At 54.5% G+C, this 24,409-nt stretch overlaps 2 protein-coding genes across 7 annotated transcripts in view; both read right to left on the reverse strand.

The window, feature by feature from the left end:
• TRIM14 (tripartite motif containing 14) overlaps window positions 1-10,416 on the reverse strand; it is a 33,016-nt gene extending 22,600 nt beyond the window's left edge. For both annotated transcript variants that reach the window (XM_045840984.1, XM_045840983.1), the window contains exons 1-2: window positions 10,149-10,416; window positions 7,455-7,550 (exon numbers count right to left, since the gene is read on the reverse strand). In XM_045840984.1, coding sequence (XP_045696940.1) covers window positions 7,455-7,550; window positions 10,149-10,364 — 312 coding nt within the window. In that variant the 5' untranslated portion in view covers window positions 10,365-10,416. The remainder of the gene's footprint in view (window positions 1-7,454; window positions 7,551-10,148) is intronic.
• Window positions 10,417-12,455: 2,039 nt separating this feature from the next.
• CORO2A (coronin 2A) overlaps window positions 12,456-24,409 on the reverse strand; it is a 45,962-nt gene continuing 34,008 nt past the window's right edge. For 4 of the 5 annotated variants that reach the window (XM_045840826.1, XM_045840824.1, XM_045840822.1 and 1 more), the window contains 10 exons: window positions 23,544-23,660; window positions 22,939-23,088; window positions 21,443-21,622; window positions 20,688-20,804; window positions 19,839-19,943; window positions 18,959-19,055; window positions 18,059-18,171; window positions 17,602-17,692; window positions 16,404-16,678; window positions 12,456-15,436 (listed from right to left, as the gene is read on the reverse strand). In XM_045840826.1, the coding sequence (XP_045696782.1) occupies window positions 15,305-15,436; window positions 16,404-16,678; window positions 17,602-17,692; window positions 18,059-18,171; window positions 18,959-19,055; window positions 19,839-19,943; window positions 20,688-20,804; window positions 21,443-21,622; window positions 22,939-23,088; window positions 23,544-23,660 (1,377 nt within the window). In that variant the 3' untranslated portion in view covers window positions 12,456-15,304. The remainder of the gene's footprint in view (window positions 15,437-16,403; window positions 16,679-17,601; window positions 17,693-18,058; window positions 18,172-18,958; window positions 19,056-19,838; window positions 19,944-20,687; window positions 20,805-21,442; window positions 21,623-22,938; window positions 23,089-23,543; window positions 23,661-24,409) is intronic. The other variant, XM_045840825.1, reaches the window with a different exon arrangement.

Below are 24,409 nucleotides of genomic sequence, written 5' to 3' on the forward strand. Positions count from 1 at the left end.
GGTGTAACACCGAGCCTCCCCACCCAGGAAGTGAGCGTTGTGATTGGAAAGTACTTTCTGGCCGTCAGACTGGAGGAATTGTAACTGGTGGGCAACAGCTGGCCATACAAGAGCCTGTACGACACAGTGCGTGGCAGAGTCTATTGGTACCGCACTTTCAGAGGGTGACAGGACAACATCGGAAGTCTAAATGCATAAATGCTCTGAGGCAGCAGTTCCTCTTGTAGGAACTGATTCTAGAAAACGTTTTCACATGTGCGCCAAGATGCTCACTACAGCATGTTGGTGATAGGGAAAAGCTGGGCAAGCTTTACAATACGGGAAATATATAGATATACATACACACACACACACACATAAAATAAAGGATACTGTATTCACACAATAAAGTAATACATAGTGATTAAAAAGAGTGTAGCATTCTGACACATGCTACACCATGAATGAACCTTGAAGACACTATGCTAAATGCAATAAGCCAGACACAGCAGGACAAATACTGTATGATTCCACTTATATGTAATATTTGAAACAGGCAAGTTCATGAAGACAGAAAGTGAATCAGAGGTCCCGTGGGCTGGTGGAAGGGGAGAGAAGAAGGAATTGTGTAATGAGTACAGAGTTTATGTTTGGGGAAATGAAAACATCTGGGAACAGTGGCGATGGTCGCACAACACTGTAAATGTAATTAATGCCACTGAATTGTGCCATTAAAAATGGTTCAAATGGTAACTTACGTTACATTGACTCGTATTTGACCACGCCCACCAAAAGAATGCAGTGGCCTGCGGGTCCTGTCACAGAAAGCTCCCCAAGACACTGTGTGACCAATGCACACGGCTGCAGAATAATCCCCACAGGGTGACCCCATTCATGTAAAAGACAGCAAGCCCCAGACTATGACCTTTGAACTTGTGCATCTGTGTGTTCACAAGTGCGTTTACAGTGTCTGCTCGGTGCGGTCCTGTTTGGGGAGAAATGGGGGTGGGGGGCGGCCGAGAGGAACTCTCATTTCGCACTGTCTCTAGTTCTATACTACATTCTACAATAATGTACTGCTGTTTACATTTTTAAAAATGAGCATGTGTTCACGTGGTGCTAGTACAACTTAAAAATATAAAACAGAAAATCACTTGAAACACCCCCAAAGATAGGCCAGCCTCTTCCCTCAGCCCACACATCTGCAGAGCCCACACGGAGAATGGCCCCTGGCACCTGAGCAGGCACGGGGTGGGCGGGCCGCCCTGCGATGCCCTGTTCTCTGCCTGGTGGGGCAGGAACACGTGGCTTGGCAGGACCCAGGGGGCGCCCCAGGTCTGTGTTTCCTGTACAGTGTTCTTGGCAGTGGTTGGATTTGGAGTCTGGCTTATACTGCCACTCGCCATAGAGGTGAATTGTCTTTGGGCTAGCCTGGGAATTAGTCCACAGTTACAACGTGGCTTCTATGGGTCATTGAGCCTGGACACAAATGATGTCTTTCCTGAATGACCAAATAAAGGAAAGAAAAATGTATTCCAAACCCTAGATTTATATACACATTTTCAATGCACGGTATGTGAACAAACACGGGACCTTTCTTTAGAAACCAAGAGAGCAACGATCTAGATCTCCTTCCAACAAAGCTGCGTTCCAAGAAGTTTCTCCAGATCTACTCCGTAAAGGAGAATATACAAAATAATCTTAATGACACTGTACATTGTTATAACTGAAAATATCCACAAGAAAACTTAAGGCTGCCCTGGCTGGGTAGCACAGTTGGTTAGAGCATCATCCTGATATGTCAAGGTTGTAGGTTCAATCCCCAGTCAGGGCACATACAAGAATCAACCAATGAATGCATAAATAATTGGAACAACAAATCGATACTTCTTTCTCAATCTCTCTCTCTCTCAAATTGATAAATAAAAAAAATTGTTTAAAAAGAAAATTTAAGGTGTAAGCATATTAGGCTGATTATGCAATACGGTTAAAAATTTAAACAGACAGAGAAGGAGAATTCTGGCAACAAAACAAGAAAGTGTGCTGTCTGGTTTAGGCTGTGTTGGTTCAAAATGAAACTGGATCCCAGACTGAGCTGGGCTGAGGTTTGGATGCGGCTGGACAGGGCTGGGCTGGGTGCAGGGCTGACAGGGTCTAGTTGAGGAAGGTCTCACAGAGGTGTCCAACCTTTTGGTGTCTCTGGGCCACACGTTAAATATATCACAATATGTATACACACACACATACACAATCTCATAATGTTTTAAGTAAATTTACACTTTTGTGTTGGGCCCCATTCACAGCCATCCTGGGCTGCATGCGGCCCTCAGGCTGCAGGTTGGACACCCCAGGAGAGCTCTTTCTCTCCCACAGAGAGAACGTCTGTGGAGCAGCGATGAACGTCTGGCCATGGGAGGTGGAGGATTTTGCACGTGAAGTGCCACCTGCTGTGTGGCTCCATCTCTGCCCAGGTCCCTGAAGCCCCATGGGAGGAGGAGCCTGTGAGGAGAATGGGAAAAACAGTTTTGCAGAAAATTGAACAGTCCTGCTAGGGACGCCTCTCAGGGGTGTCCCACCAGGGAAGGAGGTGTGCTGGCAGGCCCTGCCCAGGCCACGTTAGCTATGACATCCGGGCATTGTGATATGTGGCAGAGGCCCGCAGGAGGAGGCGGGGGAATGGCTGCGCCCAGCAGGGTGGTGGAGACCAGTGGCATCAGCAGGGTCAGCAGCAAGGCCGGGTGTGTGTCCCCCCATTGGCCCCAGACCCCATGCTCTGGTTTAGTCCTCAGAGCTCTGGTGGGTCACAGGGAAAGGCACCATGCCAGGAGCCAAGGGTGTCTGTGCCCTCCCCAGGGTGCCCGTCTGGGCCTATGTGCCTCAGGTCTGTTTCCTGGCCCCCTCTCAGCCTTTGCTCCCTCTCTCTGGCTAGTCGGGCAGAGGGGCTGACAGCTGCAGGCCAGGATCCCCCTCCAGGCTCAGTTTGGCCAATGGGATGAGGAGCTAGCAGGAGGACCGAGAGTGAGGGGAACGGCTGGTTTCCCCAGCCTCCGAGTCGCTGCCACCCTCCTGCTCGCACAGGCCAGCCCTGGTTCCAGGTGCCGCCTTGGTGGCCCTGGACTCTGCACTCTGCTCGCGCCCACGCTGCCCAGGGCTGAAGGTGCTTCCCGCTGGTGGGCGCCACTCCTCGCCACACCCTGGTGGGCTTCTCTGCCTCCTCCAGGCCCTGTCACCGTTCCCTGCATTTATCCCCTCTGGGGTTTACCCTCAGAGTGGCTTCTGTCCTTCTGGGTACAGCCAAGGCCCCTGGCCCACCTGCCCCTTCCTGCATGACCGATGGTGAGTTATTTCCTCTTCCTGGGTGGCCCCATTTCCAAGGGCCTTTCTATGCATATTCTAGAATTTTTTATGATTTTCATAATTGTATTTTATTTTTTTTAAGATTTTAAGGAAGGGAAGAGAGGGAGAGAAACATAATGAGAGAAAGAAACATTAATCAGTTGCCTCTCACACACCCTCAACTGAGGACCTGGCCCGCAACCCCAGGAATCGAACTGGCGACCTGTCAGTTTACAGGCCAGTGCTCAGCCCACAGAGCCACACCGGCCGGGGCAGCTGTGCACTCTCCAAACCCCTCCCTAGGTCTGGATTCAAATGACAGGAACCATACCGAAATATGCATTTTTTTCCTTCATTTATAAAAGTATCAAAAGAGCATTGTAGAATACTTGTAAGGTTCAGAAAGAAGAATCATCTTATCCCACTTTGAATAAAAAGGGTAGCAGGCAAGTGTTGAGTTTCCCTGCACCTGCATGTATTTGCTCCTGAGGAGCCATGAGGGGGAAGCAGACAGCCTGTCACAAGGACATCAGAGAAAATCATTTAACAGCTACTGGTTGGGGGTCAGTGGCCAAGTCCTTCTGGATTGTTCTGTGAAAAGGAGTGGCTAGTTAGGCCTGGTCATTGGCTTCTGAACAGCTGACTTTGGACCCTGTATAAACTTTATTGCTTTTAATTTGTTTATAAAACTGCTTTATGGATTCATTTTCCGGCAAGGGGCCTTTTCCTCGGTACCGTCGCTATGTAAACAAGCACGGAGCAGCGCGCCTGCCCGAGACCGCGCTCCCACATGCTGCCGGCTGCAGCCGGGCAGAGCACACAAGCACCTCACACACGTTCGCGCCTGTGCAGCCCAATGCATCCTTCTGGAAATGCATCCCGGAGGACATAGATCAAGGTGCCACACAGTGTCTACTGCAGCGCTATTTTATATTAGTGAAACGCTGGAAATGACCTAAATGTTCAACATTAGGAAAATGGCTTAATGAATCAACCTCTCCCCTCCCCCCGAAAAAAACCCTAAAAACCCACACTCAGACAAATGACAAAAAGGATGCCCAAATAACAAAGAAGAAATCCTCAGGTGCCCAAAGCAAAGAGAGAACTGGGTCAGAGCCGCGGACAGACGATGAGCCGAGTGACCCCGGGGGCCAGCGGAGGTGTCTGGGGCGCACCTCACAGGGGCCTGCTCCACAGGAGGGTGCTTGGGCCAGCTGGCCCCATGCCAGCTGAGAATGAGAAGCGGGCCACCAGCATCAAGCCAGAGTCACCGAGAGCGTCTCCATCCAGGAAGCAAGCACCAGAAAAACTCCACCCACTGACCCGGGGAAGTGGCAAGGAATCTTGTCATCCATCCAGGGCCATGGGAGAAAAGAGTCACAAGCAAAACAAATAAACCCAACAATAGGCTTGGACTCTGAATTCGTGGAACCTCAAAGCTAATAAAGTCACACAACAGCTGGTCTGGAACTGCTGAGACTCAGAGAGTCCCCGGCAGAGGCGCACGCCACCGCGCTCCGAAGGGGCACGCTCTCAACCGGGCCTACGGGACACTGTGGAAGACACCTACTGCAGGCACGGTGAAAATATGGAAGTCAAGTCACGGGGAAACGGGCCACACGGATCGCCTCCGTACTGGGGACATGACACTATAAAAGGATAGACATGCACAGAAAAAAATCTCAAACTGTGACTAGTGGTTGGCCAGAAGTGGCCGAATTATGGCTGAATTTTGAAAAATCTGCTTGTTGACCAGGACTTGCGATGTAAATGCCCACAGGAGACAGCCTGGCAACACAGGTGAGGAGAGTGCGCAGGCAGGGGTGGGGGGTGGAGCCACACGGGCTGCCTGGGAATGTCCCCTACTCAGCGCTGACAGCTCCCACGTGGGAATGTAGGCCTAAGGTGGCCACCTCTTCCTACTTTTCTGCATCTAACTTTTTCTCAGCTTTAAAATGCTAATTACATTTTTCTTAATTACCTTCTGAGGGCCCCTTAGGTTTAAGTCTAATGAAACATGTTCAGGCCCTGGCTGGTATGGCTCAGTGGTTAAGCACTGGCCTGCAGACAAGGTCGATGGTTCAATTCCCTGGCAGGGCACATGCCTGGGTTGCAGACCAGGTCCCCAGCTGGGGGTGTGCAAGAAGCAGCCGATCGATGATGTTTCTCCCATACATTGCTTCTCCCCCTCTTTCTCCCTCCCTTCCCCTCTCTCTAAAAATAAATTAAAAATTTTTTTAAATGTTCAGGATTTATATGCTGAAAACTACAAAATGCTGATGAAAAAACACAAAGGGGCTAAATAAGTGAAGAGAGATCCCATGTTCATGAATTCCAGTGCTGTAATTATAGAGACAGGGAATAAATTAGGAATTGCTAGGAGTCAGGGACTGCTGGGGCAGGTGTGGAGGTGGCTATAAAGGTGTAGCATGAAGGAGATCTTGGTGGTGATAGAACAGTTCTGTATTTTGATTAGTGTGTTTTGGTGGTTACTCGAATCTACACATGTGATAAATTGACACAGGACATAGGTACACACTATCAATTTTCTGGTTTTGAAATTGTACTACAGCTAGGTAGGCTATAACCCTTGGGGTAAACTAGGTAAAAGGCACCAACTTGCTATCTTGGCAACTTCCTCTGAATTTGTAATTATTTCAAAAGAAACGTTTGAGAGTAGGGGAGAAGGTTAAAGAAAGAAAACCATTTCTTAGATTAAGCTGCAACCTGTCCCCTTAGACTGTCCACGTGAATCCCAACTCTTGTCTTGGGGGGCCCCACACTAGTTCCGCTCAGAGATTTGCCAACAGAGAACCTGTGCCCCGTGGTTCTGGCTAAACACCCCAAAGCACCTCCCCCACCCCCTCGGTGTGCGGACTTCGTTTTGAAATCTTTTTGAACTGGTTTATCTGTCAGGGATTGGAGTCCCGCTCTGGAAGACATGCAGGACACTGTCAATAATTAAGCCAGGGCCACAGGTATGAAGCCGTCCTCTTTCAGATAACGGATGTCGGGCAAGCAGGGATCCAACTCGTGTCCTGGCCTCTGCACCTCTGCTCCTTAGATAAACTGAAACCTGCCCCCTTATCCCAACTCTCGTTTGGGGGCCTCACATTCTCTCTGCGCAGAGACTGGCAGGCAGCGAGCGCCCCTGAGGGCCCCTGCGACCGTCAGCCCGCTCTCTCCCTGACTCCCAGAGCCCTGGGGGAAACAGGCTCTGGGAGGGCGGGGCACAGGGGCGGAGAGTTCCCACAAAAGGCCCCTAGAGACAGAACAACTTTTCCACAGTCAAAGCAGCTCCAGACAACATGGACCCCCACTTCCCACTTAAAACCCATAGAAGAACCCACGTAAATAAACACCATCGTTAGGAAAGGAGACATGTGAACAAAGTAAGTATTGGTGGAATGTGTTTATACCTTACTTGCTTTCACTGTGGTAGTGAAACATGAAGAACGATTTGTGGGTTCCTTAAGCTGTACTTTGCTTTGTTTAAGGCATTTGGGGGCTGGAGGACTAGTAGTCCCTTGGAGAGACTGACCTTGGTGATGGAGAGAGAAAGGCTCCCCCCTATTCTGTGAGGGGCCCTGGGCGGGGCTGGAGTGCCGGGCGGGGGTGGACTCCCCACAGAGCTCATGGAACAGTAGCCTCCAGACCCCTTCACGGTCTTGCACCTAATTTCGTGCACTTTTGCTCAAAACAGTCCCCCTAAATCAACAAATTTCAACCCTTTTCATCTCATGGCACACACAAACAATTGGTAAAATTCTGTGGCACACCCACAAAAAACTTTTTTGCCAATTAGGTATAATTTTGATTCATTCACACCAGATGGCTCTTGTTGTGTTGGCTGTTGTCATTTTTTTTTTATTTGACCATCTGAGGGTGAAGAAGTCAGTGCCCCTGACTAAACAGTCAGGTATTGGCATGTTTTCAAGTTTATCGTGGCACACCGGTGCGCCCACAGCCCACAGGTTGAAAATTGCTGTCCTCATTATAGGAACCCCAGGCCCCGCCAAACCTGACTGACCCCTTGGAGGTTGGTTGTCATTTCTCCTTGGCTCCATCCTGGGGAGAGCCTTGTGTCTGGGGAGAGAGGCGGACGCGTCAAGTAGGGGGAGGAAGAAGCGCCCACTTGCCTTGAGCTGCTCGGTGGCATCTTCTATCTGGCTTCTGTTGTCGACTTGCTGCTGCCTCTTGGCTGCCAGCTGCTTTAAACACTCTTGGGTGACTTTCTGTATGTGAAGGAGTTGGGATAAAAGTCTTAATACTCTTGCTTTCCAGATACAGGGCTCCCTGGGGGTCACCTCCTGTCACTCGTCTTGCGTTTCCGCTGAGGAATCAGACTCGGAAGGCGAGATGACTTGCCCAAAGTTGAGCAGCACGTTGAGAGATGCACAGTAGCTAGGGCCCATCCCCCGGGCCCATCCCCTGGTCCCTGCCCCGGTTCTCAGAGGCCCAATCAAGGATTCTGCAAACCATGATGCCCCTCCACCCCACCATTTTCGAGGACAAGCCTGAGTTTGACCTGCTTTTCCAACCCCTCAAACAGGACCTTAAGGCAAGTGGCCTGGGGACAGGGGGAGAGAATTCACTTATAGAGCAAATATTAACTGAGCTCCTATTATGTGCTGGGCCTTGTCTTAGGAGCTGCCCCTGTGGCACTTGCTTCCAGAGGGGTCTATGGCCCTCTGGCCTAGATTGGGGTTCAGAGAACCCACATGTGTGCTCTCATTAGGGTTCATGTGCCCCTTTCTCTCCCACCTGAAATGGGCCCCTTCCCTACCTCTGCTTTTTTTTTCAAAATTGCCACTTTTTCAAAGGCCTGCTCTGTGACCCTTTCCCCACCAGTGGGACTTTACCCCCACCCCTCCCCATTCTAACTTTTTTTTGGACTGGCTTTATACTCCGCTGCTGGGCTGACTGGGAGCTTCCTAAGGGCAGGCCTGCTCCATTTCTGGCTCCCCCATAGGGACCAGGGAATGAACTAGAAGTGTTTGCCAAATCAAACAGAATTACCAGGGGCTGCCAACTTCAAGTGGAGACCCATGGCCACCCAGTAAGTTATGAGCACAAGCCCCAGAGTCAGACTCCTGGTCTGAGTCCCATGTGACCTGGGCAAGCGACCTCACCCCTCCAAATCTCAATTTCCTCAGCTGTAAATATGGAGATAAGCTCATAGGGCTGCTGTGAAGAGTAATACACTAAATGTTTGGTGCAGTAAGAATTCGCTATTATGTGCATAGTTTCAGCCTAGGTGGGGTGTGGGAGTGGGGACACAATAGTAACCCAAGTCCCAGGAGCACATGCTCACCCCACTGTGATTTCTAAGCCTTTAAGTCCAGCTCCTGTCCATTTGCCAAGGGTAACCCGGCCTCCTGATGCCTCTGCCCTCCCGCCGCAGTGTATTTCCCCCGTTTTGGTACCTGGGGAAGCCCGACTCATCTTTCAAGGCTAACTCCAATGGCACCCCCTCCAGGAAATACTCATGGGCTGCTTGTCCCTGTTTCACACTGTCTTCCATCTGGCTCCCACTGACCGCTGCCTCGGGCGTCCCACTTAAAATACTCACACACTATCGTCACTGTCCTCCGCCACTAGCCAGGGAAGTTACCTCCGGGTCAAGGAGGAATCGATCCTGACTCGTGGCACAAGGTATGTGCTGAATGGATGTTTGATGAATGAATGAATGAATGAATGAATGAACAGATGGATGACAGATAAAGAGGTGAGTGGATACACAATGGGTACACATAGGTAGGTAGGTAAATAGACGTACCCAGGAGACCCACAGCCACATCTCTGGACAGCACCCTTATTAATTCTGGAGACCAGCCTTGTGAGGAGCTATTATTATACAGTGATTTTATACAAGGAAAGGAGGACCTTAGGGGCATAGGCAGGCCTTGAATCCTGGACTCCTCCTGCTGGACTGGCCCTCACAAGGGCCCCTTCTCGCCTTGGAGCTCTAAGGTTGTTAACAAGGTGATGGCGTTAAGTCATGCCATGCGAGGGAAAGAGGACATTCATTGTGGGGACGGGTTAATCATGGGAGGCTTCTTGGAGGTGTCAGGATCAGCTTCTGCTAGAGGCAAGTGAGCCTCCCCTACCCAGAGAGGTGGAGGGATTTATTTGGAGCCGCAGAACAAGCCCACTACAAGGCTGGAACAGGGGTCCAGAGACCCTGCCACTATTAGGATAGCAAAGGCAAGGGCTCCCAGGTGAGAGTGGACCCCTTGCGGGGCAGTCCATCGGGTGGAGCGCTGGGTTCGAGGCCTCCAGGGGCTTCCTTTCCCTGTGGATAAAAATGGCTGTCCTGGCGCCCACCAGCAGTTATGCCTGAGGAATGGGAGTGTGTTGAGGGGGCGGGGCGGAGCGGGGTAGGCCGAGGGGAGAGCCGAGGCTGCTGCGTGGGCAATGGGGCAGTCTATAGCCCCTCCCTGTGACCGCCAGGAGGGAAAACCAGAGATCTGTGCGTAGCTTTCCAGGCTACAGGGCTGTTTTCTGACAGGGAGGAAGTTTAATCTTCGTTAAAAGGCTGATTTTCTTTGCCCCCATTGTCGGTGTGGTGGACTGCCGTGGTGGACGAGGTCAAGGCTATCTGGGAACTGAGGGTGGCTCCCAAGTTCTCCTCCCAAACCCACCTCTTCTCTGCGGGTTAACTGTTAACCTTTGCTCTGCCTTGGGCATCAGTTTCTCATTGGGAACAATAGCTCAGCCGCCTAGATGACTGCTGGGCAGTCTTGAGGTTTCCAGGTCCCAACGGGAACTGGCAGTTGGATACCGAGTTCGAACCCCACCCCACCCCACCCCAGTCGTCCCAGCGTCCCCACCTGCACGTGCGCCGCCTCTTCCGAAGCCAGGCCCACAGGGTGGCCCCGGTGCGCACCCAGCACCGGGCAAAGCGCGCACACACAGCGCCGGCAGCGGCGACAGAAGAGCTCTGCCGGGCGGTCGCTGTGCTCTGGACAGCGGCAGCCGCAGGTATCCTCGGATTCGGCGGGGCCTGGACCCGCAGGGGTTCCGCTTAGTGCCACTACGCCCGCCATTCACTCCCTGAGTTTCCGGCCGCAGCGGTGCACCACGGAGCTGTATGGGGCAGAACGCGAATGGGAAATCGAAAGCGGGACAGTGGGGCGGGGCCCCCGGCGCAGGCGGGCCCAGGGCCGGGCTCTGGGTAGAAGACCGCGGCGCGCCGCTGCGGGGGATGGGGGTTGGGGGACCGTGGCTGTATCGTCACCCTCCTGCCCCGCAGGGTACTTTTCCGCCCCACCTGCCCCAACAACTTTTAGGCAGTGCTGAAGGCTCAGGCCTGGTCTAGCCGGCTTTGTGTCTGGCCTAGGGGTAGCCACAGCAGAAATGAAGGTTCACTCCTGCATACCTTCAAATAAAACAACTGGTTATTTTACCAGCAAAATTGATTTACTAGGGAATAGCAGAGGAATTGTAATTTGGGATGAGCAAGCTGTAGCCACAACCATAGGCAAGTCTGACAAGCAAAGGAAAGGAAAGTTACTTTACAGGGAAAAAGGAGGACTCTGGGAGGGGTCGTTTTGAAGGAAAGACAGCTCAGGCTGGTGACAGTTTCTCGTGGGCTAAGTTGTTGGGCAAGAAGGAAGTCTTCCTTTCTCCTGCTGGAGTGGTACCGTAGTGTCCCCTTATGAGGTGCATATCTTCTGTGTGCCCCAGTTGACGGTTCTTCCCGCTGGAGTCTGTACAGGACTTACAGCGGTAGTGCCTGAGGGCCCCCTTCTGACTTTCCAACTCTGTTTTAAATGAAGGCTCCCTGGAGTTTCACTTCTAATGGGCTAACTAGACGGAAGCGGGCTCCCCTTCGCCACCCTCAGTGGGCTGTGCAGTCACGCCCAGAAAATGGCAGCCCTGTGGATGGGGCCAGGCTGGCTGTGGCCTTCTGGGGTGGGACGCATTTACCTACACTTACTACTCTCCCTTGATTCTCTCTCACCCTTTCCCTGGAGAAATAACCATTCCCACAGTTGTAAGAAACATCCTGGAAGCCCCAGTGGCCCCAGGTGAAGGTCTCAGCCTCAATGGAATGTGAATCGGTACAGCCATGATGGGAAACACAGTGTGGAGGTTCCTCGGAGGTATTCATCCAAAGCACATGAATCCCGCATCTGGAAGAGAGAGTGCAGCCCCGGGCTCGTTACAGCAGTGTTCACAGTGGCCGAGATGCAGAAACGACTTCAGGTCCCTCGACGGACGAATGGATGAAGACGACGATGTGGGGGGTGTATACGCAGTGAAGGGTTACTGAGCCCTAGGAACGGAAATCCTGGCATTTGTGGTGGGGGTGAGCCTGGTGTGCTAAGTGAAATAAGCCAGACAAAGAAAGACAAAACCTATGTGGTATCCAAAAAAAAAAAAAAAAGAAGTTGAACTCATAGCAACAGAGTAGAAACATGGCTGCTAGGGTGGGAGAAAAGGGGACCTCCTCAGCATAAGATGCATAAATTCTGGAAATTTAATGCACAGCACGGTGCCTATAGTAAACAGTATGCATTGTGTAGTAGATATTTGCTGAGAGTAGATTGCAAGGGTTCTCACTACACACACACAAAAGGGGGGAACTATGTGAGGTGAGGGGTGTGTTCATTGAATGTGGTAATCATTTCATAGCGTGTGCATATATCAAATCATCACATTATGAAACCTAAACATTCATAACCTAAATACATATGATTTTTATCTATCATACCTCAACAAAGCTGGGGGTGGGGGGTGGTCTCAGCTCCCACCTCCAAGGCCCTTGGCGTCTTAATACCTTTAATCCCTGCCGCCCATGCTTTAATCTTGGCTTGTTTCCAGGCCAAGGAATAGGCAGTTTTCTCTGCTTAGAACACACTGTCCCCAAATGCCCAACTATGGTCCTGTCATTGCTCTGCTTACTCCTATTTATCCCTCATGTTGCTGCATAAATGTCACCTCCTCCAAGAAGCCTTCCTTGCTTCTCCTCCCAAAGCAGCCTACATCTCCCCTATCCTGGCTCTCTCCTTCCCCCAGACCATGACTTAAAACTTCAGAGGGCAGAGACAAATTCTGTCTTACCTGTTTCTCAGTCTGGAAAAGTAGGCACTTGTTATTTGTGGAACAAATTAAGAAAAGGAAAGTTCCATGTATTAAAATGTGTAGGCAGATGATGTTTATTATTTTTTTAGATTCTTTCCATAGCACAATTCCACATATATTTATTTTCACTTTGCTTGATTTTTTAGTTTTACAAAGGTACAAGGAATTTCAGAAACAACATGAAAACAATCAGTTTCAGGCACGGTTTTATATGAAAAGCATAGATCATCTGCTGACTTCCTACTCCCCTCTATGAAACAATCTCAAAGTTTTGTTCCAAGGAGAACAATGACTGAGGTGGATGCACCCTGAAGCTCATCCCCCAGAGCTGTCTTCATCCTCTGCGAGTTCCTGAGCCGACAGCCAGGGATTGCCAGGGTGAGCGGGGAGCAGCGAGGAGCGGAGCGCAGGCTCTGCCCGCCACCCTGAGCGTGAGGGCCTGGCCCTGCGAACCCTGGGCGAGTTCCGCTTCATCAGGTGAGAACACAAACAACAAAGTAATCTTGAAAAATGGCTTAAAAAAATATCTGATAAAAATTACCTATCCCTCTCCCTGGCTGCGAAATAATTTAAATAATTTACTCTAAATGTAAAAAAAAAGAAAGAGAAGGTTTGTTCGTGGATGCCTTCGTGTTGTTGCTGAGCGCGAGGTCTGGGTCCCTTTGGGGCGGGGAGAGTCGGAGGAGGCATCCAGAAAGCTCTGGAGGCTCAGCCCCGTCGCCCCCACTTTGGAGCCAGTGCCTTTGGGCATGAAAGTGCCTTTGTTCTCCGAGGCTAGTCTTCCCTCCCAAACACGGGACAGTCAGGCCTGACTGACCCGTGTTAGAGCGGGATGTGCCAGTGAGTGGAGGTGGGAGGGCTCTGTAAACTGTGAAGTGCTGGCCGCAGTGAGGCTTCCTGTGGAATTCTCCTTCCCTGACGCCACCTGGGATTTGGTCTTTGGCAAGCTTGGTGGGCCCCAGAGACTGAGTAAATGGAGGAGAAGACAAGCAACTGGGGTGTCTGGCGTGTGCAGGCAGACAGGCGGACTCAGCCAAGGCTTGGGGTGGGGGCGATCAGGAGCACAGCGTGCCCGTCGTGCTGGGACAGGTGACAGGTGGGGGGGGCGAAGAAGGGTAGGGTGGGGAGCTCAGGGCTTGGGCAGAGAGCTGGCGGAGGGCTCAGAACACTCCTTCCTGATTTTAGCCTCTGGCCAGGACTTAAAGGACCAGGTTGGAGCCCCAGCTCCTGGTCCTTATCTTTACTGTAGTAGATAGGTACAGATGGTCTAGTCCAGCATCACCACCCTCACTCTACTGCAGAATCACCTGGGAGCTCATAAAAGACATACAGAAGGCCAGGCCCTACTCAGCCAATTCAGCTGCAGCTGGTCCGGGTTGGATCTGGCCACCTGTATTTCCTGAGTGCTCCCAAGGGCACTCTGAGGTACAGCCTGGGTTGACACCTACCAGGCCGGGGACCTCCTGCAGTCCCCATCCTAGCTCCAGGGTTGCCCTGGGCCACAGGCAAAACTCCTCATCTGCAGGTATATTTAACCTGCTTACCTTCTCAGTAAGCAGGTATATTTAACTCCCAACATTTCCCGCCTCTAGCCGAGCCACTGCACTGACCACTGAAAAAGAGAAAATCTCAGACAAGGGCTCAGAGCACAGATTCACAAAGGAGGGACACAGGCTGGACGGGAACCTGTGGCCTCGCCTCCTTGCCTAGAACAGTCATCCTTCCCCGGAAGCCCTTGCGGAGGGGCGGCCAGCGGGTTCTGCCAGCAAACTGCTAGCCCTGGGGCTCCCTACCCCCTGGGGGCCTCTTCTGTTGCCTTGCACGGACATCTGCCTAGGTCATCCTGCCAGAGCAGGCTCTGTGGCCGGAGGGCTTTGGTGGCTGTCAGCGGTCATGGACAAGTGACCTGATGTCTGCGTCCCACATGAGGGAGTGCCCCTGCACATCCCACTAATGCTGGCTGAAGAGGGGATGGCGTCACCCTTCTGCCTGTATTGTAGAATTGGGCTGGACCTTGGCTTCTCTCCCTGAAGCGAAACTCCCTCTGCCCCTTTGCCAGCGTCTGGTGAGTCCCCACGGCAAATCTGGATCATCGCCCTGCAGGTAGTTTTTCCTCAGGTCAAGGCCAACATTTCACGTCTTGGGTGGCAGATTCCAAGGCCCCCTTTGTTCAGATGGAGAAACGGAGGCCAGAGAGGGAACAACTTGAAGTCACTCACTTCAAGTCATGGGTGCAGCTGAGGCCGGAACCAGCGGGTTGCTGCTGTGTGGCTGAGAACTGTATCGCACCAGAAGCAGCAGCAGGACACACCAGGGGACCAGGAGCTCGGCCTAGCCCTGCCATGGACTCTCTGGGCCTCTGTTTCCCCCTCCGAAAAATGAGGAAGTTGGGCCAATCACAGGTTTTCAAACTTCTAAATTTTTTTGAGTGGCAGAAGTATGCATTTCCATCGAAGCCAATATATAAAACTGAAAGATGGGGAGCTATCCAGTTGGGATGGGGGTACAGCCCTCCTGCTTAGCTGCCCCCCATTCTACAGGCTGCAGTTTGAACACCACAGGCGGGCTCACCTCCTAGGTCCTTTCAGCTCTGACTTTCTGTCTATATAATGTTCTTTCCCTTGGGAAGTTATAGCTTAGCATGGACCCTCATGAACAGAATTAAACAGAAGGCAAGTTATCATCTAAAAAGAGTCAGTTCAGACACTGTTTGGAGAAGGCAAATAGAAAAACGGCACCATGTCCCACTGGAATCTTTCGGCGATCGAGTTTCATTTTCTGGTAAAAAATATAGAAATAGTGGTTGTTCTCGGGGGTGGGGGGCATGTGGCTTGGTTCTGGACCTCCCCGCGGAGCCGAGTGGTGGGTCCCTGAGGGCAAGGAGGGCAGACCCCTCTGCTCAGAACCACTCTGAGCTCATCCGCAGGTTTTTGATCTCCAGTTCCAACTGTTTGGCCTGGACCTCGCGCTGGGTCAGCAGTTCCCGGAGTCTCCGGATCTCCTCCTGCTGCCGGTAGAACATCTGCAGCAGCTGCGGGGGCACAGAACGGGGACAGGTCATCCGGGTGTCCTGGGACGGGCGGGGGTGGGACGGCCTCAGAAAGGCTTTAAAGCATGGTCCCTTTTAGCCTCAGAAAGGTGGAGGTGATTCACGTGGCTGAGGCCTAAGGGGGTAGCCATGGCACAGACCTTTTATGAAAACCTAATCACCTAATAAATGAAATTCAAAAAGACTTGATATTTCAGACTTTTTTTTTTTTTTTTGGTCTCCTTAGACTTCCCCATGGGATGGAGGAAAGGGTGTTTGGCTCTGGTGTCTGCAGACTGGAGTTTTCACCACGACTGAACTGTGTGACTTCAGGCCAGTTACTCACTCTCTCTGGGCTTGAACTTCCTCCCCCGGGACACGGGGGTGAGCAGACTCGCTTCAGCGCTGTCACAATTGCAGCTGCCGTACACAGTGGTACTGGGTGTCGGGTGCTCGCTCTGAGTGCCGTTAGCCCACTGGGTGCTCACAACCACCCTGGGAGGGTCCCGGTGTTAGCACCTCCCCCCTTTACTGCTACGGACACTGAAGCCAGGAGAGACTTGGTCCGTGGGGCCGATGTCCAACAGCTGTGCTTGGGACGGCCCGGATTAGAATCCCTTCCTGACACGCCAGCCCTTTGGTTTTTAGCCCCAACCTGCTGACTCCCAGGGCCACTGAGAGATTCACCCGGTGGCATGTCAGAGCGCACACGACGGTGCCAGGTGCACAGCATGTCAGAGCTGGAAGGGACTTTAATACCCACCGAGTCCGAGCCTCTTCACTTTACAGACGTCTGAGTGTGAACCCAGCATCCCGGCACGCAGACGGCGCTCACCGCCTGCTCGCTGAGTGAATTCACAATGCGAAGGGAGTGGCTGGGCCAGGCCACGCGGCTGGTGGTTTCTCTCACCCCTCATCTCTCTACCCTCCCTCACCGCCCAGAGCAGGTGCACCCCCTACTCATCCACACCTCGTTCTCTGTCTTTGGCGGGGGGCATTCGAAGATGTCAAACCCGTTTGTGAGCCAGGCCTTCTTCTCCTCCAGCCTGTGCTCTGCCGTCCACCTCGGTGACTTCTCCTCCGGCATTGAGAAGGGCCTCTGGCCGTCTTCTGCAACCAGCTTTTCCATCTGGCTGGAGAGGTGGGACGAGGCGGGGGCCGTGGGGGTGGAGGGAGCACTCTCTGGGGGCAGAGGCCGAGGGCTCGGCAGCTCGGAGCCGGGCCTGAGGGACACCAGGACGGGCCCTGGGAGGGAAGCAAAGGGCTGCATGAGGACCGAGAGCCCGTGAGCACCTGGGCACAGGGGACACTGATGCCAGCAGGTTCGCAGTGACACACGGACCCACTGCAAGGTGCGGGAGATTTGGCCACGTCCAGAAAGGCACAGACCCACGGACGGGACAACCGGAGTGCAGGTCAGAGTCCCATGCACGTGGCCATCTGAGGAAGTCTGGTTTGTAGGAGCAGTTGGGCCATGGCTGGAGCTGCGCCAGACTCCACAGGCTCCTCCAGTGAAGCCTTGGCCTTGCTCTGAAGGACCAGCCCCACCCACACTGTGCTGGGGTGGGGGTGGGGGGGCCCTGCCAGTTTGTGAATTCTCCCGACGCCCCAGGAAGCAGGGGAGGCAGACATCGTGGAGAAGGGTGGGGGACCTGAGGCTCAGAGGAGCCAGACTGCCTAAGGGTTCTACAAAGGAGGGGCTTCTCGGGGAGAAGGGGAGGGAGATCCCGACCACAGAGGCCGCAGCTGTGGGGGGTGGGAGCACCCACACCTTTCCCTGGGCTGGCCCTTCTGTGGACAGGGCAGGGAGGGTGAGTCAGGGCAGGCAGAGGGGGTCCTTTGAGTAACTGTGGAGGTAGGGGCAGGCAGGTGGGCAAGGGTGTCGGGCTAAGTCGATGCGGTCACTCTGCATAGCCCAGAGTTTAAAGTAGTTTTCCATGGAGCAAAAATCCCTTGCTTTGGGAGAGCGTTCTGAGCCACATGGGAAAGCCCCTCCCTCCCTGGACCCTACCTGTGTGACCCTGCCAGCCACTGGGAACTGACCCGCGAGGACCAGTCCTCTGCGGTCTCAGGGGAATACAAATGCCGTCCAAACCCCTCTCAGCCACCAGGGCCAGAGGATATTCCATTTCCCCGGAGTTCTAAGGCCTCTTCCCTGGCCTCCTCACCTTTGTTCATCCCGCCGAGCCACTCCCTGGCCGTCAGAGAGGGCTGCGCCCCCGCCGTGGGTGGGTAGATGTCCTCCTGGTAGGACTCTGACTGCAGGAGAAGCCAGGACAGTGAGAACTGGGGTAGCAGAGGAGGCCACCCATGAGGGTCCTTAGCGAGCTGGGGGTCTAGGCCCTCCCCAAGCCCTGTGGGTTGAGCAAACCAAGGCCCAGAGAGCAAAAGGTCGTGCCCAATGGCACATGGCAACTCAAGAGCAGAGGTGAGGCATGAATCAGGACTCCAGCTAAGGGTGACGCCTCACAGAAACAACGCAACTGCCTCCCCCCAGAGGGAAGTTCTCATCAGCTGCCTTGTTGCTGCCTCCGGCAATGGCTCCTGGCCCCAGGGCTAGTCTTCTCCAGGAAGGGCCCAGCCTCCTTGTCGCCGCCCCCTTGTGGCCGCCCCCAGCACTCTCACCCTCCGGGGCACAATCATGGATACGGGCTCAATGAGGCTTTTTGTGGTAATCAGCTTGTAGAAGCGGAAGATCTCACAGGTGGACACATCGAGGCCTCTCTTTGGCATGACACCTGCAGGAAGATGGTCACAAGGGCCACGAGGTTCCAGCTGGGCTGGGGTCACAGGGACCCAGTGTGGGGGGCAACGCCAGGGTTGCACACGGGGATGTGAACACAGACCGCCCTCCACCCACCATCCTTCTCCCGGACAAACAGTCCCTCAGCAGACACTCCGCTGGGCCAGGCCCTGTGCTGGGGAAACGGGGTTGGAATGGCCAGGCCCTGTCCCCACCCTGAAGGTTCAAATGATTTTAGCTCGGCCGTTGTGGGAAGTGCGCTCTGCCCCAGGCCCTCCCTCACCACCCCCACAGTTCGTGAACCCGGGGCTCTGAACAGAGCTTGTCCAACTTTCTTTTGATCACTAAGTGTGGTATAGCTTTCTCGGGCCCTTTACTTCCAATCTAGCTGTGTCTTTACATTTTAATGGGTCTCTTGTAGACAACATATGAGTGCAGTTGTGTCTTGTTTTAGTTTTCAACCTCAATACACTGAAAAGGTAGGGGCTCTCTTAGGTCAGTCTCTCCCATCTCCGTGCTGCCATTTAACTGCTGAACCTTGGCTTGGAACTCCTTCATTCTCTCCCTAGGCTGTGGTCTGCCTCCTCTTTCCCTTCCTCAAATGTTGCCTCCTCCAGGAAGCCTCCCTGAGAGCCTCCTGTACACCCAACTAGAGCTCCCATCAAGGCAGATTGTGGACCCACCATCTCCCCTCCCGACTGTGGGCCCCCCCAGGGCAGGACCCGAATCTGACGCATCCCTGTCTCCCCAGGTCCCAAGTGGCCTCGGTGCCCCACACTCACCGATCCCCTTCTGTGGGAAAGAGGAGCGGTATTCCGTCAGGTAGTTCAGGTGCGGTTTGCTGGCGCTCACCTCATAGTAGCGAATGTTCCCGTCTCCCTGAGGAGGAGGAGGGCATGGTTCAGAGTAGGTCCCCATCAGCCCCAACCTGGCCCCCAGGGCCATGCAGCAGAATCCTGGTGTTCATAGTAGGTGAAGAGTTGACAAAGCCACCTCACACAAGGGGACACCAGGGAGCTGTCACGGCAGCAGTAGGAGGGTCCTCACTTGAACACTCAATGCCCCCAGCCATGACCCAAGCCCACCGGGTGTCTCCAAGGTGGAAGGTCTGGGGGCACGGGCCGGAACTCCCACCCCGTCCAAGAGCCGCACGCAGTGGTCAGAGCGGCATGTCCTGAGCCCAGTGAGGGGGTGCTACCTCCAGGGGAATTTCTGGTTGTCACTGTCATAATGACTGGGAGGGGTAGGAGTCTCCCGGTGGGGGACGCTGCTGCTGGCGTGGATGGGTAGGGATCAGGGCTGCCAAGTACAGATGACAGTCCTACCCAATGAACACCCGCTCCACCCCAAATGTAAAGGTGCCCCTGGTGAGACACACCAACTGGTCCCTCCTCATCTGGACCCAGAGTTGGGGAGCAGCCAGCTCAGGGTGTCTACCCAAAGCCCTGGGCCCAGGGGCGCTTGGGAGCCAGAAAGATGAGAGAAAGGTGCTGGGCTCACCCCAGCGGAAGAGTGTCCAGCGACTCCTGGCTGTCCCTGCCCCTGCCTTCCACCCCGGGGGCCCCAGGCTGCTGGCTGGCCACCAGTGGGACCAGGCTTAGGGCTGTTCTGCCTCCGGCCTCGGGAGTCCCCAAGGCCAGCTTCCTCCCGTGTTGGACTGACCTTCCCCACCACATAGAGCATGTTGGTGTCTGCGTCGTAGAAGGGAAACAGCACACCTGAGGAGCCATCCAGGTCCTCCTCCGTGAGAGGCACGGAGAGGTCATCCTGCAAGGAAAGGGGGGCCGGGCAGCCTGTGGGTCACTCATGAGGGTTGTCAGCAGGGCTCTCTGAGCTACACGCTCCTGGCACGGGGCTCTGGGCGTGTGTGTGTGCGCACATGTGTGAGAGAGGGGGCGGGAGACTGAGCGTCGGGAAAGGGAGGGGGAGGGAGGGGGAGAGAGGGGGAGGGAGAGAGGGGTGGGGGAGACAGAACTGCCTTTTGTTTTGCCAGCTTACTGCCCTTAACAAATCACTTCTCACACCACCCTCTGCCACCTGTTCTGTTAGTCAAATAGATGAAGGAGGACATCCAGAGGAAAGGAAGTGGTCTGTCCTGGCTTTGCAACTCCGGCCCAGGGCTCCATCGGATCGATACCGCTTGGCCCGGCCCTCACCCCACCCCCACCCCCCCGTGGAGCATGCAGCTCCTCCTGCCCATGTGCCTCATACTCCATTCCGAGCCCCTGCCCCAGCTGTTCCTTCTGCCCAGAAGGCCCTCTCCTCCCTTCCACCCAGTCCTGGTCCCAGACGTGGCCATGTGCCCTCCCCTCTCCTCCGCCCTGACGGGTTTCCTTCTGTGAGTGACAAGAGGCACAAGGTCTGTGCTCATGCCTCAGGCTCTGAGCATCTTCCTGTTACTCATCAATAAATTCAGCCAATGAGTGGATGAATGAGCGAATGAATGAGTGAAGCCAGAACTCGGCTAAGGAGTGGTGGTGAGGTGCATTGGTGGTGTTTATGGGGACTCACCTGGTCCCACAGGGCCATCTGCCGGTTGTTCCATCGGGAGGTGCCCGTGGACAGCAGCTTCTTCAGGTTCCCCAGAAACAGCACTTTGCTGGCCCGGTGCCCCTTGTAGTTGGCTTCCTGGAGAGACACGAGGGGTCAGAACTCCCTTCCTTTGCTTATGATGCTGCTCCCCCAGGAATGCCTTCGTGTCTACCCCAGCTCTGCCTGGGGAATCCTTCCAGAGTTCTTTTTCTGAGCTACAGCAAGAGGCAAACTTGTGCCCAGTTCCATGCTCCTGTTGAAAGATTATGGAGCACCCACTCTATGCAAAGCATGGGGCTGGGCGGACACTGCACCTGGGTTCTCGTTTAACCCCTGAGAGGAAGGACCAGCAGTCCATTGTTGCAGATAAGGAAACAGATGCAGCAGGGACACCTGAAGGTGTTCGCCCAAGGTCACCAAGTGGGTCCACAGTGGCACCCTGAGGTCTCCAATCCCATGTCATGCCCCTGACAGAGCTGGGGCACATGGACCTGCTTTGGCGTTAGACCAGGTTCAAATCCCAGCTTTCAATGTGAGCAAGTCGCTTAGCCTCTCCTCCACCTCGGACCCCTCATCTGAAGAACGGGGATAACCCATGTGGAGGCTCGGCCAGAGCTCAGTCTTGCAACGAACAGCATTCCCGCCCTGTTCTAAGAGACCTCCACCGTCTCCACGCCAAACCTTGCTCCTCCGACCCCTGACGACCCCAAGCCAGACTCCAGCCTAGCACTGACCTGGAGGACCGTCCCTGCTCGGGGGTCGAGAACCCGGATCTTGCGGTCCTTACAGGTGGTGGCCAGCAGGCTGCCGTTGGTGTTGAAGGACATAGAGAGGATCACGTCTTGGTGACAGTCGATTGTCTTCACGGGGCTCATGATTACACACTCCTTTGTATCCAGGTTCCAGACCATCACCTGCACAGCAGAGAGCCAGCTCTGAGCCCAGTGGCCGCCCCTGCCCCAGCCCCCACAGTCGCACGCCGGCCAGGCTGCCGTGAAACACAGTATCCCCGGGGGGGACGTCACAGATGGCAGTCTGGCCAAGCGGCCTCAGGTGGGAGGATGGGTCTGCTGCCGGCTGAAGCTGCCACGTGGTAGGAGGGGGAAGCCGGGAGTCAGGCTGGCTGGCCGTGGAAAAAAACCCCACCATCTGCCTTGGGAGCAAGGAAACATCCATGCTGGGAGCACCCTGGGGGACCAGCCAGCCCAGGGGTTCAAACAGCAGTTCCCACCTCACACAGACACACGGGGCCGCCTGTCTGGCTGCGTGGACTGTGCACTGCACAGCTCCAGGGTGCCCCGTTCCCATCGCCCATCCTGTGAACAGTGCCCCCTGGAGCTGTGTGCACGGGAACCTGCGCCACGGCAGGCAGGAGCCCTGCAGACACCCAGCACAGACGTTTGGTGGCGGCCCTGCCCGCCTCTGCCACTCTGCCTGTCACAGGGGCCCCTGGGGTGCCTCAGTAAAGCCCTACGGGGTTGTGAAGGGAGAGTGTGAAGGCCATGGCTGTGGTCACACCAGCCCCGTATGTGTGCACGCTGAGAAACTGAGGCCCAGAGAAGACAAGGGACTTTCTTTCCCAGCTCACGCTGTAAGTCAGGGATGAGTCGGACGAGAATCTCAGTCTCCCGCACTGGGGACTTTCCCAGTCCACAGGGCCCAGCCTGTCCCCTCCGGGCAGACTGATGGGTTGGCTGGTGTCCTTCCCAAACTCATGCTCACCCGGGACCTCAGAATGTGACCTTGTGTGGACATAGGGTCTTTGCTTATGTCATTAGTTACAATGAGGTCACGCTGGGTTTGAGTGGGCCGAAATCCAGTGACACGATGTCCTTATAAGAAGAGGAGAGGACACAGAGACACACAGAAAAGGAGGCCACGGCCCCAGCCAGCTAGCTCAGTGGGTTAGAGGGTCATCCCAATACGCCAAGGTTGTGGGTTCGATCCCAGGTCAGGGCACATATAAGAAACAACTGATGCTTCTCTCTCTCTCAAATCAATCAATAAAAAAAAAGTTTTTTTTAAAGGCCACATGACAACGAAGGCAGATGGGGTGACACAGCCACAAGAAGCTAGAAGAATCTCAGAAGGATTCTTGCCTAGCGGCTTTGGGGAAAGCACGGCCCTCCGAACACCTTGCTGTAGGGTTTCTCGTCTTCAGAACTGTGTGAGGACCACTGGGTTCAGCCGTGCGTCGGGGTGGCCCCGGGAAGCTCCTACATGGACCCACCTTGTAGTCGTAGCCGGCGCTGAAGAGGATGCCGGCGGCCGTGGGGTGCCACTCCACCAGGCCCACTCTGCGGGCATGGCCCACCAGCTCCTTCCTGCAGACCGTGATGTTCCTCGACAGCAGCTGCTTGGGGATGTTCCAGATCTTAATCTGTCAAAGGGTCCGTGGCCCGGGGGAGTGTTAGCCAGGGTCACCACGGCACCCCCGCCTCCCTAAGAGCTGCCGGTGCCCGGCAGAAGGGCCTGGGGGGTTCTCTCTGTATCCACTCCTCACTCAGTGGAGGGCCAGCGGGGGCTCCTCAGAGGGACAGGGGCTTTGCCAAGGTCCTCCAGCCCAAGCAGCAGAGGCTGGCGTTGATCAGAGATGGGTCCCAATACGCCCTCTGGTAGTGTCTGCCACCCTAATGACCTGATGCAGTGGGGGGCGGGGGGTAGGTGGGCCACGGGCCTGACGCCCAGGCTGAGTATCTGAGCAAGTCTGCTTCCCAGCACAGAATACCCCCCAGCGTGCTGTCCCTGGCCCCTCGTCCCAAAGGCCCAAAGGCTTCAGCTCCCCCTGCCCTGTTCCTTCCGGTCGGAGGGGCGGCCTCACGCGCCAACACTCACTGTGGTGTCTTCAGAAGCGGAAGCGATTTCAAAGTCATCAAAAGGGTTCCACTTGATGTCCAAGACGTTCCCTCTGTGTCCGCAGACCTTCGGGTAGTGGGGGTCCAACTTTCCCGTCTGCAAAACAACGCCCAGGAGGGTTGGGGAGGAGAGGGGCTAACTCCGTGTCACCATCTGACGGCCACAGGGCTGGCCAGCCGTCGCCGAGTGGACAGGGAAAAGGAAGGCACAGAGCCAGGGGTGAGTCTAGGACTTAGCTATTTCCCCGTGCGATCCTTGGGGAGTCACACCCCTTCCCCGAGCCTTGGTGACCTTCTTGGTGCAGTGAAGGCCATGGGGGGTGTTCCCCGGGGTCGGTGTGAGGATCTCAGGGTGTGAGGTGTGGAAAGGGTCTAGCGTGGCGCCTGCCACATAGTAGGTGTTCAATAAAAGGACATTTCCTTTTATCGAAATGTCCTTTCGTACATGGCTGGCGGGGAGGCAAAAAAGGTGCAGCCACTTCGGAAAGCAGTCTGGCAGATCCTCAAAAGGTTGAACAGAGTTACCGCCTGGCCCTGTAACTTCACACTGAGGTATATCACTGAGAGAAGTGAAAACACAGGTCTGCAAAGAACCTGTCCACCCGTGTTCACGGCAGCGTTGTTCAAAATCACGCAGAGGCAGAAACAACCCGAACGTCCATCAGCAGACGAATGGATGCATGAAGTGTAGCGCGTTCATACAGTGGGACAGGTTCAGTGGGGAAGAGAACGAAGTTCTGATGTGCGCTACCACCTGGGTGAACCTGGAAAGCACTGTGCCCCGTGGGATGGGTGGGGCATGGAGAGCCACAAAACGTGGTGTGATTGCACTTCAATGACACACCA

Source organism: Phyllostomus hastatus, unplaced genomic scaffold (assembly GCF_019186645.2).
Source record: "Phyllostomus hastatus isolate PE091 unplaced genomic scaffold, TTU_PhHast_1.1 phas_contig_34, whole genome shotgun sequence".
Lineage (NCBI taxonomy): Eukaryota > Metazoa > Chordata > Mammalia > Chiroptera > Phyllostomidae > Phyllostomus > Phyllostomus hastatus.